This window comes from Alosa sapidissima, chromosome 2, assembly GCF_018492685.1.
Source record: "Alosa sapidissima isolate fAloSap1 chromosome 2, fAloSap1.pri, whole genome shotgun sequence".
In the NCBI taxonomy this organism is placed as follows: domain Eukaryota; kingdom Metazoa; phylum Chordata; class Actinopteri; order Clupeiformes; family Clupeidae; genus Alosa; species Alosa sapidissima.
The window spans coordinates 30,045,596-30,059,336 of NC_055958.1; the positions used below are offsets into that span (position 1 = coordinate 30,045,596).

Consider the following 13,741-nt stretch of genomic DNA (forward strand, 5'->3'; position numbering starts at 1 on the left):
CGTGTTTGTCTGAACTCTGAAAGGGTCGGGTCACACTGTGTACCAATACTAAGCCACCTAGCAGATTTTGTCAATATGTTGCCTCCACATCAAGTTATTAAGTGCATTTGTTGTGTGAATGGCTCCAATATGCATTGATTTGAACATTGATTGCGACAAATTCAACTGCATTTTCAAATATGCCAAAAACTTCCAAATACTTTCCTAAAGAAAACTCCAAACTCCAACACAATAGTCATTGAGAGTTCAGACTAACTCAAAATGGAAAACTGAGAATCAGCATTTCTTACTTTGCTTCTGAAACTGCATGAAGTTTATCTATATTTTTTAAAACAACGTTGTGGAATATAATCATGAAATAAATGCAGATGTCTCTTAATATGAAGGAACACTAATGGTAGACACTGACACCATTCCCTATGCACTACAGTATCCTACACACACTCCCTCTGCCTCTCTGTTATGCTTCTAAAAATACAAGCCCTGGGAAGGATATGGTAAGACTTTCATCCAGAAGGCCCAGCTGCGGAGGTAACAGTCCTGTGACTTCATTAGTGCCATGCAGCTAAGGCCGTAATTGCAGTGGGAAAGTAATCAGGAACCTCATGCTTTGCTACCTCTAATCACACGAAGAATGGGGGAGATGATGGTTTCATTAAAGTGAGGGAGAATGTGCTCCTTTTGACATGGCAGTCACCATCCCTTCAGCCAAGTCATAGACCATCAGGACAGAGGTTGTTGATGCCATTTTGGTGACCAAAACAACTAAAAGCCAATCTGCATTTAAATCAAATATTTGGCTTCAATGTGGATGTTTTCTTGTGGATCCTAAATGTGGATTTCTCTCTCTCTCTCTCTCTCTCTCTCTCTCTCTCTCTGTGTGTGTGTGTGTGTGGGTGTGTGTGTGAGAGAGAGAGAGAGAGAGAGAGAGAGACTTTTAATCAACAGTATAGACTCAAAAACATGGTGTTTTCTTTATAACCCGTCTAACTCCAACTGTGACCTCCATGGATATTTGGTTCAATGTCAATGCTTAGCAGGTAAGATCTATCAGCATCAGTCCTTTAAAACTTTCCAACAGTAGTTGATAACATAAGAATGCAGACAATGTGTAGCAATAGGGAAAGGTAGATCTGGACTGATGCGTGTGCAGTCAGGCCCACAAAAAAGAATAGCAGTTATGGGACAAAAGTAGCCTAATGCAGTACAATGCAGTTTCATGCCCAAAAAACTGCATTCATGTATATAAACTGCAAATAATTCCTCAAAAAACTGTAGTTTTGACACTTGAAAAACTGCAGTTATTTTTGCAATGGGGATTTCACTGTATTGCCCCACGGAGTGCTATACTTCTTGAAGTTCCGATTCCTGCTGCAGCTTGTTATATTTTCCATAAGGTCCTGTCTACATTCGTGCTGATAGCTACATCACAAATATGCTGTGGCGAGACACCATACCAACAAGGACGAGGCCGAGCTTAAACAAGCTGTCTTAATTTGGTGATGATACCGTGTGGAACGCGAGTTATGAGGGGGAGCCAAAACGAAATTATGTTTCATGGTGTTTCGTGCGGTGTCAGCAACGCAAATTCGCTATGATCTACTACACCGCAGTGGCAATGAAGACAGAAGCACCACCGAGGACCACATCAACTTGACACTCTAAGCGCTCGTCCACACCGAGTTACATTTTTCAAAATATGGGCCCAATGCTTCCTTTAATTATCAACAGACAGCCTGTTGAAAAAATCGCGAGGCAGTGTCAATTGGGCTCGTATTGGGATCTTTACAAATAATAACCTATATCCTCTTCACTACGCAGACACTTCTTTACCAGCTGAGATAGTGAAAAGAAACGAGTCTGTAACTGTAGAGCAGGGGAGACAATGGTGCACAATTGCTCCATATTTGATACTCTGCAGATATTTGGAAAGTGGGCTTCAAATCAACAATACGGCGTTTTGTCTCAGCATCGCCGGTCCCTTTCCCCCCAAAATCATAAACACATTAGGCAATAAATAGTGCGTCGAAACGCCGGTGTGCTTTACTGTGAATATATTTTTTTTTACCTCGCCGGGTATGAGAGGGAACTGATTCAAGAAAAACCTCACAGAAACATATACCGACCAGCCTGGTAAATCGACAAGTGTTGCAGGGGGGAAATGCTGCTGCAGCATCCCTGGCATAAAAACAGTTCAACGGGGAGCACTAAGAGACATGGGAAAGCGTGCGGCGAACTGAAAAGCAACAGCACCTCACTGTTGCTAGAATTAACAGTGAATATAAACTCAAACACAAGGGTCAACAAATGAGAAAGTTGGAGATCCTACGGTAGGCTATGAGCCCGAATGCATCAGCTTCGGCGTTCAAGGCTTTGCCCTGGCGGCTGGCTTGCTGGTCGCGGTAGCCTAGTATAGGATAAGTTATTCCCCCGCACTCCGACATATATACTTGCTGCACAAATATGATTGCAGATCTATCACTATCACAGTAAACAATGCAAAACAGCGCAGTCACCGAGAAACACTCAAGTACACATTGGGCTTACCACTTGGGTTCTTGTTTTTCTTAAGACTCTTGCCACAAAGACACTGCAGCATATGCGTTCCTTTGCTGAAAATGTTCCAAAGAAACCACATTGATTTGGGCGAAGAGCAATCCAGCAGCTTATACACCCTGATATAGAAGAGATCCTTGCGGTTGCATAATGACACAAATGGATCGGTTTTCCAGGACAGGGCGACCAATTGTATCATAGAAAAATATGTGTTATCCAAGTCTTCTACGTTTTCATTAACGTGGTAAAATAGTTCTTCTTCTTCGCAATAAATGTTACAATTTGTATAAAGAATGCCTTCTCAAGTAGTCAGTAATAAAAAATAGACTATAAATTGCATGTGTAGAACAGGGCAAGACTTGCAGTCCGTAAACAAACAGTACTAACGTGAAAGCAGTAAAACACGGAGGATCTCCAAGCCCAAAACCATTGCCTATTAGTTCAGCACTCAGAGGAAGGGTGGATCTGAACAGCATCCAAAGACAGGAGAGGATGCATCCTATGCAAAGACTGCAATGATAGCCCAAACAAAACACATTGCCAAATGTACTGAGTTCACTTGGTGGTCTTCTTGAAACCAGCTGTTTGCCGAGGTCAATTTCCGATCAACACAGTTTTAATTTTTTTTACAAAGCCCCGTTCGACAAACCAGATTTATTTGGTGTCCTCTTTTGTCAGATTTGTTCTCTTTACGAGCTTTACGAATGCATCACTGACATTCCGCTCCTCCAAAAAAGTCTGGTGTGTCCGCAAAATAATTGCACGTATTCCACCTCGCCTTAGATCTCAGTGCTGTAAATGTACGAGGAGGAGGGGTTGAATTGAAAGATTGGCTTTCCATTACGTAAACACGTGGTTTGAGCACCGTCATATCACGGAGGCTCGTGGCATTTCGGTGGAGGAACAGGGAGATGGTCTAACGCGTGTGTAGTGGCAGGATAGACCAGAGGAGAAGCCCTGGGTTCATTCAAAAACCTCTCTTTGTCTATGCTGCTGAACATGTGTGTGAACGTGTTAAACGTAGCACATATTGCGTTCCTGTCAGCACCAACGACACCAAGCCAGCAGAAGGAAGTGATACTTGTATTCTATTAATGTCGACAGCCACTACTGTATTATTTCACACAATACATATTCAACAAGTTAATGATGTGAACAGGTTTCTCCCTTCTCTGATGATACAACGTTCATCCTTCCCAGTTAATCTTTCAGTGATGAAGTTTTGGGGTTGTGAAAAGTACTTGCTCAAGGGCAGAACTGTAGGACGTGTCCATTATTTACAATTAACAGCAGGCGACGTCTCTATACAGTCCAACAGTTCAAATTACCTGACATGATAGTGGTTGTTTACAACATAGTCCTATTTCTTTTATTCTATATTCTATTTTTTTATCTTATTTTATTTGTTCCAATTTATATTTAGTTTTCAGTTTTTACACTGAATGGCAGTCGCATGCATTAAACAAATGTGGGCCTATACATCCTTTTAAGTTGTAATGCTCATATGTTGCTTGTCAGAGAGACAATGTGGGTGAAACATTTACTGTAGTTTCAATAAGTGAATCTCCAAATTGTAGTCATATGATAATAAAAATAGTTCAAATTTTTTGAGAATTATGTAAACTTTGTAAGCATTCTGGACCTTTCGCTAAATTGCTATGTAATTGATTTTCCTCTCCTTATTGCTTGCAGCATGTTGATGCAGACTCGACAAAACTTTGTGTCAAAGTTTAGTGTTCATTCTCATACCTCTATCATTCTATTTCTTATATAACTGAATAGGTTTAAAAAGTTACAAATTATCACACAGATTTTTAAAAACAGAGATTCTCTTAACCGTAACATTTTAACAAATGAACATTATTACCCTGTAACAATACACGTGTGTGCCATGCAGAGGATTTATTACCAGTGTGTAACAGCACATTGACAGAACCACAAGCCTAGTCATGATATTGTAACAGCAAACTGACAGAACCACAAGCCTAGTCATGATATTGCCTGTAAACTGTAGCTTTCAATCATCATCAATACACTAAATGTGATGTAAAGATACATGTAACAATAGCCTATGCTAAACATGTCACATAACGCCATGGTTATTGTTTTAGGGCAGTGCAGCATATGTGAACAACACACTTTATTCTGACCACTCCTCGAGGGTCCTTTAAGCATTAATAGGCTACCTCTATTTCACTTCAAGTGTAACTTAACTACCAGCAGTCTCTACAATAGAGTACAGGTCATTCAGCAGTCTACCGGCTGCATGGCTATTCTGATGTATTAGGTGAATCATTCTGTTAACTTGAACCTGGGCCAGCGGACAATGAATGTTTGTCATAGTCGGTCCTCAGTGAGAGATTAAGGTCCTAATTCAATGACTTCATCTCATGCATCATTCAAATCAAATGGCGGACACTCCAACCCCATAGTCACCTTCAAGCTGATTCAATGTACAATGATCAATCAGTATAACTAAGATTGGTTTTGTGGCAGCATGTAGAGTTTGGTAGGATGTGTGAACCGGCCATTAAAAAATAATACATTGTGCGAGGTCTAAAGGCCCTATATAGTACCTAGTAGCTGTGACTTTGTAAACAAGTAAAATGAGTTGTATTAAAGCAGTAAAGACATAATTGGTATTTACCCCTTCTTGTCACTTTTTAATGTGGGTACCCCTTTAACATCATTTTTGCCAATGTGCAGAGTTTCATTAAAAGTCCACGTGACTGCCCTGTATGTTGGGAAAGGAAAAGTGTCTGTAAAAGTTGTATCCAGTGCTTTGAAAAGTGATAAAAAGGCCCACATATCTGCTTCAGGCACCAAAGTTACAAAGTGCAATATCAGGTTTTCCAGGTGTGCAGTGGCAATAACAGAGACACAATACATCAAACCATCCAAATATTAAGGTGGAAATAATGACGTGCTGCTTTAAGAGTGTGGAATAAAACATAACACTGATACCAATATTAGTGTGTCACAATATTAGTGTGTCAAATATTAGTGTGCCAAAAATGAATCATGTAGAACATTTTGGTCTCTATATTGTGTTGATATGGGATACTTAACTGGTTAACAGTTTTTCAATTTCAATTTTTCGATTTAGTTTTACTTATAGCACCAAAACATTACACATGTCTCATGGCGCTTTACAGAGTGTTAGACAATCAGAGAAAAGAAAAGAAGGCCCATGGGTAACAGGGGCGAAGAAAAACTCCCTAGAATTGAAGATACATACAGGAAGAAAGAAGAACAGCAGCAAAGATTCTTTAGTTAACTTTATCAACCGTCTCTGACAGCAGCTTTGTTTTCACACACACACACAGAGAGAGAGAGAGAGACAGAGAGAGAGAGAGAGATAGAATGTACATATTCATAAAATAGTGAATGAGCCTTATAAGAATTAAAAACAAGTCTGTTATTTACCTTTTAAAGCCCATAGTAAACTGAACAATACAAAGATGTCGCTTCCTCAGTATCTGACGATGACTGTACAGCACACAGATATGTAATCCAATTCACCTCATTTGCCATAATGTTCAGATCAGATTTTCAGGAACAAACAGAAAACGATTTAGTCGATCTCCCCCTCCTTGCTCTCTCATTTCCCTCGCTTCATGCAGCCTGGGAATAAAATGTTCTTGGAATCGCTTGGTTCACTCTGGGTCAACCCCCCCAAAAAAGTCCAAAATAACAGAGATCTACACAACAGTGGAGGCGAAGGGGCCATGGGATTTAATTAAAGGCTTGTGCTTTGCTCTTAGAATTACAGCATTAATCCACTTTAATGACCTACTTTTTGTCAGGCCCAGGTCTTGTCAGTTGTCTGTGATATCAGAGTCTATGGGGAGGTGGGCCAGTTTTATACAAAATGTTTCCCGATTAACACTTTTAACAGTTAAGTCTTCCACAAGCAATGCAACAGAATAATAAACTAAAAAATACACTACCGGTCAAAAGTTTTAGAACACCCCATTTTTTCCAGTTTTTTTTTTTTATTATTATTGAAATTCAAGCAGTTAGTCCAATGAATAGCTTGAAAATGGTACAAAGGTAAGTGCTGAACTGCCAGAGGTTAAAAAAAAGATAAGATTTCAGAAGTATGAGTATAGTTTCCTTCACCATCAAAAGGCATTCAGACACCGGGGGAAACTCTGACAGGAAGAGGTCTGGCAGACCCAAAGCCACAACAAAATCAGAAGTTTGTGTTTCTGAGAGCAGCTTGCGTGATAGGCGGCTCACAGGACAACAGCCTCAAGCACAGCCTAATAGTGGCCGTAGTAAGCAAATCTGTTTCAACTGTGAAGAGAAGGCTTCGAGTTGCAGGTTTAACAGGTCAAATTGCAGCAAGAAAGCCATTGCTAAGATGTCAGAATAAGAAAAAGAGGCTTGCCTGGGCCATGAAACACAGACAATGGACTACTGAGGCCTGGAAGAAGGTGATATGAATCAAAATTTCGGTTCATCGTGCAGGATTATTGTGTGCCGTAGAGTAGTCGAAAGAATGGTTCCTCAGTGTGTGACTCAACTGTCAAACATGGAGGAGGATCCAGTCAGTGACTTGTACAGAGTGATAGGCACCCTGAACCAAAATGGCTACCACAGCACTCTGCAGCGCCATGCAGTGCCCTCTGATATACGCTTAGTTGGTCAGTTCATCCTACAGCAAGATGACCCAAAACATAAGCCCAAGCTATGCCAGAACTACCTTAGGAGAAAAGAACAAGATGGTAGGCTTGGAAACATGAAGTGGCCAGCACAGTCTCCAGACTTAAACCCCATTGAAAAATTAGGGCTTTCTAAAACTTGTGTGTATGTACAATAACCTTGGAACTGTATGATAGATACTGTGTAATACTCTGATTTGACTTACTATTGAATCACTATTGTAGTCTTAGAAAATGTGAGATCTGTCTTGTGAAGGTGTAGGAAAAAAAAAAAACATATTTTGCCGAAGAATTGTCATATTGTCTTGGCACCTGAGTCTCTCTGCATGGGTACCAGCATTCAGAATCAGTTTCAAGTAATGAGACCAAATGAAAGAAAGAAATGAGAAAAGTAATGCCTCATGACTATTCAGAGGCCATCTCCCCAACTTTAATGAAAGACCAAAGCTTTTTCAAAATCAGAATGGTTACTACGGCTGTGAAATTATCCCGCATCGTTCTGATATTTCTGAATGTAATTTTTGTAGCCTTTCTATTTTTATCATTGTCTTTCTTGTAATAATGCCACAATGAAGCTGAACTTCATTCATCCATCAATCATATTAGAACAGACTGGCACATTCAACTTAATTTGACTAAGAACTCTTTGTGACCATTTTCTTTATGGAAACCTTCTGTGTTTTTGTAGGTCTTTCAATTACTTAATATAATTAATATAATATAATATTAATATAATATTAGAATAATTCACCTTACCTTACTATGCACAGAGAATCACAGGCTCAGTCCCTGCCTCAGTCATTGCAAGTGCCTCTTGATTAATCACCCATTATGTGGATACTGTTTTTAGAATTGATTTAGATTAAGTGTTATTAAGTATAATTTGTATTTTAGTATATTCTTTATCTTCTACTGTCCTTATTACTTAGTTGTGTTTTTTATATTATATACTTTTAATTACTTTTTTCTGCTGTTAGTGAATGTGTGTGTGATGTCTGTATGTTACTGAGACCTTGAATTTGTGTTCAATAAAGTATCTATCTATCGATCTATCAATCAATCTATCTATCTATCTATCTACAGTATCTATCTATCTATCTATCTATCTATCTATCTATCTATCTATCTATCTATCTAATTCAGAAGCTATCCAGAAGCCCTCACTTCTGAATGATCTGCATCAGGCCTGAAAGATGTGTCCATTTTCAGTCTTCTATATAAGCCGCCTTTAACTATTAACTGAATATATTTGTTCTCCTGTTATATTTTGCAGATTTTACTCTTTTACTCTGTGGAAGACATTGTAGTTTGAAGCAGAGCAAGATGAAGCAGTGAGGTCTTCTGCAGCTGCAGTCAGTATTGATCTGTTTCATGTAATGTAAAGTATCATTGCACCCTTGAGGGTATCACCTGACGATTTTGTCAGACCTTGTTAAAATACCTCTTTTTAAAAGTGCAGGTGAATAGCTGCTAACAGAAGGCTGGTTGTATTTTGTGTTGGATTTAAAATATAAATTAGAGCTGCAAAATTTCACTAGTCATGTTTGAGCTGGTTGAGTTAAAATTTCTGTTTCTGCTAATGAATGCAATAAGAGTGTGGTCTGTTTCATGTCTCATTTTAGACATAGACAAGACTAAGCTTGTGATTATCTTAAGTCAATGACAGCAATGACAAGCTATCTTTCTGAAAAGTTTCAGCATGTCCCACAGCAAATAAAATTGTCTCTAATTAGGACTGAAGTCTGAACTCCCTGTGTTGATTTCCATGTTACAGTATATTTAAAGTCTGACTGGGCTAGGAGCCTAACTGAAGCATACTCTTTCCTGTTCCCATGGCACTGCCCTCACATAGCAGACCAGGGATCAGCCCACTTGAGACCACATCGCCACACGAGAGACATCCGCTCCCTCACCCCCCCCCCCCCCCCCCCAGCCAATGCAATGCACCAATGAGACGAATCTCAGGAAGTGCGGTTGTCAAATGGGAGGAGAAGGCGATGGAGCTGGCTTTGCCCTAAGTGTGGCCCAGTGGAAATGCTAATGCGGGTCACTCATGTGTGATGGAGCCCCGAGTCCCCACGGCCAATCTCCACCCACCCTGCTTTCCTGAGGCAGCGCGCCAATGCCGCACCAACCCTGCAGGTTGTCCTGACCACATCTGCTAAGGGCTGCCTGAACGGACAAACAGAGCGTTGGCCAGTCTGTGAGACTAATATCACCAGACATGAACGACCTTGGTAAGAATCCCCAAGAATTTTGTAATAATGTGACATTTTACTTTTCAATGCTCGTTTAGGAAAATGCATGGATGTTTTAAAAATTAACACTTTTTATTAATTATCCATATCTACAACTATGTATCATCTACCTAAAATCTACTTACTGTATGCTACAAGACATTTGTGGTTTTGTGGTTTTGTGGTTAGGTTTAGGTCTAGTGTGACGGTTAGTAATATGTGATTACTTATGATTTATATGTATTTTACAGTATTACGGTATCCCTAAAAATAGCGATTAGTTAACTTTAGTCAACTTTTAAAACAAACTGTCATCGCTGGCAGTATTTGCTAAGCTCTGAGTCAGTTATAAACAAACATCAAGTATCAGTGTTATTCGAAACCCTCGAAAAAAGAAAAAAAACTCTTTCACTCTCACTGAGTAATATGCCAAGTGAGCGATATAAAAGGCAATGCATAAACTCCCCACACACATCCAGCTTCTGTTCTTGAAATAATTAATGAATAAAATTAATAAGCTTCATTATTCCACAGGCAAAGGCCACAGGCATCTGCTCAGCAAGTGTTCAGGGGGTCCTATTCTAAGGGACAAGTGGTCCATGAGTGTGTGTGTGTGTGTGTGTGTGTGTGTGTGTGTGTGTGTGTGTGAGAGAGAGAGTAATGTGCATGTTAAACCACGCCACAGGGGGATCCTCCATCAATGGGCCAGACACAAACACATGTTGCACATGGCAAGCAACGCGTGCATGCTTCATTGGAGCGTCAACAATGGACATGGGAATGAATCAATAAGCTACTGTATGCAGTCCTTGTGAATGTATGTCTGTGTGTCTGTGTCTCTGTGTGTGTGATGAGGGTTGCATACAGTTCAAATTCAAAGCAACAGGGACTCGGGTTCGGGATTCGAACTTGGGTCAACCGTCAGGTAGCAATAGTACTGTCACTTCATTATGCTTTAAGAACATAATGTCCTTCCCAATAGGATGTTATGATTATGAAGGAGTGTGAATTTACTTTCTTTTTCTTTTTTTTTGACCAAAATAACATAACCGGCTGTGTTGAATGTCTGATGTCATAATATTATGTAATGTTGCATTCATTAGTGTTCAGTGTCTGAAAGAGACTCAGCAGGAGAGAGAAATGGATGGTCCTGAAACCGCTCCAGACATCCCTACATCATCAGAATCAGCCCAGTCCAAAGTGCAGTGCCCAGGGTCTGCCTCCTTGCCAACTTTCAGAATCAATTATGTGACCGGTCAATAAATTCCATCGAACCAAACTAAATTAGGAGCAGTCTGAGACATAGCAAACTTTGCATTGATTTCATGTTTTAATTAATCTCTTGATCTCTAATTTAACAAAGATAAGCCCATCTTGCAAAACACCTCCCCCCTCACAAAGATCACTGGACCGCTGTTTTGGCCATTCAGCATTAGAATGTGGCAAAGACCACTGGATTTGACAGTTGGTTGTTCTCTCTCTGCCAAAAAGACAGCCCAGTGTATAAAAATAACTGACTACAGAGAAATAGTACCTTGAAATATTCATGATTTAAGCCCTGAATTAAGTCATGATCAAACCATCAAAACCCCCATAATAAAGGTCATGTTTTGCTTTGGTAAAGCCTTCAGATGTCAATCACACTCAAATGCATGATGTCCAGAACAGTCCCAATTAACATTAACATAATGTGTAAACTTAAAGACACAAAGTGGACACAAAGTGGAACAATAACTGTTCATTCTCCGTGGTGTCACCGTTTCTCCTCGTGATGATACGGAAATGCGTTCTATAAAGGCTAGCGCTAGCAGGTTATTCTTCTTATTCAGTAAGTTACTAAAAAAGGATTAAAATAGTAACCCACCCACCCACTCCACCTGCATGACTGAAGCAGGGCAGATATGGTAAAGAGGTTTAGCCAGCCTTTCTCGGGACCCACACACACTCTTATGTTTGTCACTGTTCTAGTGCTAGCGCTCTCATCACGGCACAGGGCCCAGTGAACGCGGAGTAATTAAACTGATTGGTTCTGCGACATGCCAGAATGTAACCAATACTGCAGCCCCAGTAGGCAACAGTACCAACAGTATGTCAGTAGTCTGTCCAGCCATCCCACAACTCTCTGCAGAAAGAGTGACTTTGATACCATTATATTTCCCCCAAACAGTGATGCATACTAACAAACCTGAGCATAGGCTACTACAACTGGCTATTTTGTTTAGATTATAGGTGCTTGTGATGTATTTAAGATGTTGGATTGGTGAGCTTTCCTAATTCAGAATGAAGTTTATCATTTGAGAATTATATTATGTAAGGATGAGGCTAGTGTTTATTGAAGATACAGTTTAGTCAAGTCAATTTATTTTTTATAGCAGATTTAAATATTGCACCAAAAAACCCTAACCCTAATCCTAACCATAACAAATAAGAAAATATTAATAGGCTAAATAAAGAAAATAACAGACGTAACATCTCAAAGATAACAACAGATGGCCCTTGAATTACAGTTTTTCTCGATCGTTTTGATACCTGTGTCAACTCTGAAATCACACTCTCAAAACAGTTAACACCCGTGTCTGAACAAAAGCACTCTGGACAAAATTACACATTTTGCTTGCAAAAGGCTGTTACTCTCTCAAAACACTTAAAACATGCAGCAAAAGCAAATCTTGCCTTCAAACACTACAACTTGTTGCCAATTAAAAAACACTCTTTAATTAATCATTACACACTGGACAACAAAATGCAAAATCTAGTTCTCAAAATGAGCATGTCTGTTCCATTACTTTCTCATTTTTCTGGTATCAGAAAAAAACTGTGAAAAGACAAAATGTACTGAATAAAAAAATAATTTATTCATTCCTCCCAAGATGTAACTGCCATTGACATACAGTAAATACCTAGCAAGATACAGTACATTTCATTGAACTACAACTTGTCATTTTTCATCGAAATAGACCTACAGTAAACACCTTTTGTACTGTTTTCTCCACCAAATAGGCAATACAGTACTTTGTCTAAATGTGCATTAGATCCATACTTGCAAATAGCAACATAGAACAGACATCTCTTATGTATAATGAATGATTGCTGATTGAAGAATTGTGCAAAGGAGTTTCACACAGGTGTATCAGAGATTCAGACTTATGCAAGGAATCTATACCACCTGTGAAAAGATGTTTTCCTTTTGTTTAGCATGGGAAAACCAACAGAGTTTGGGGCTTTTGAATGACACCTGTGTTAAGTGTTTTGCAAAAGGGTGTGAGAAATGTGCCCAATGAAATGAACCCAATGAAATGAACCCAATGAAAATGTGTTGAACACATTCGCAAGAGATGACTTCTGCTGTGCAAAGAATGTAGTCATGAAGATCAAGTGGGTTCCAGTTTACTTAAGCAGGTAAAAGCAATCGAGAAAAACTGTAATATTAATGAACATAAGAACGAAGATGAAAGAAAATGACAAGGAGTTAAAATAACGAAAAAAAGAAAATTTGGGGGAGAGGTGAAGGGGTCAGGGAGTGTTAAAAGCTAGGGTGAAGAGGTAGATCTTTAGGTTGGATTTAAAGCTACTGATAGTGGGGCAAGATTTGACATCAACAGAAAGGCTATTCCAGAGCTAGGAAGCATAGACAGAGAAAGCTGTCACCTTTAGATTTAAGGAAAGCAAAAGGAACACAGAGAAGACACTGGGAAGATGATCAAAGAGGTGGACCTAGGAGGACAGGATTTAAAAGAGATATTGAGGAGCTAAGCCATGTAAAGCTTTGTAGACAAAAAGTACAATTTTAAAATTAATTCTGTGTTCCATAGGAAGCCAGTGCAGTTTAGCCAACACTGCAGCTTAGAAAAACAGTTATTTTTTTATTCATGAATCACTTATGATACCATCTGAACATAGTTATGTATCATTAAAATACAAGTTTACTACAGCTTTCTCTATTGTCTTCTACAGTGATAAAAGCTCTTAAAACTGACTTGACCACAGTGTTCTCTTTCCACAGCAGTCAACAAAATGCAGAGATAGAGGCAGAGAGCAAGAGAGAGAGAGAGAGAGAGAGAGAGAGAGAGAGAGAGTGATACAGTGTGTGTGTGTGTGTGTGTGTGTGTGTGTGAGAGAGAGAGAGAGAGTGACAGAGAAAGTACAGTACATACGGTCTGTCTCTACGGCAACCTGAAGCTCAGCACCTGTGCAGTGAGCACACTGGGAGCAAAGCTGTGAATGAAAAAAAAGAATACATATTCATCATTCATCACACATAGCAACATTGGGTTTTATTTT

General features: G+C 39.5%; 1 protein-coding gene across 2 annotated transcripts in view; it reads right to left on the reverse strand.

Annotated features, from left to right (window-relative positions):
• The window catches only part of fgf14 (fibroblast growth factor 14), a 168,962-nt gene extending 162,920 nt beyond the window's left edge, over window positions 1-6,042 (reverse strand). The window contains exon 1 of one of the 2 annotated variants that reach the window (XM_042077818.1): window positions 5,983-6,042. Coding sequence is in view for 1 of the 2 variants with exons in the window: in XM_042077800.1 (XP_041933734.1) it covers window positions 2,548-2,755 (208 nt within the window). In the remaining variant the exon portion in view is untranslated. Of the gene's footprint in view, window positions 1-2,547; window positions 3,310-5,982 lie in introns of those variants that run through there. The other variant, XM_042077800.1, reaches the window with a different exon arrangement.
• Window positions 6,043-13,741: the final 7,699 nt, after the last annotated feature.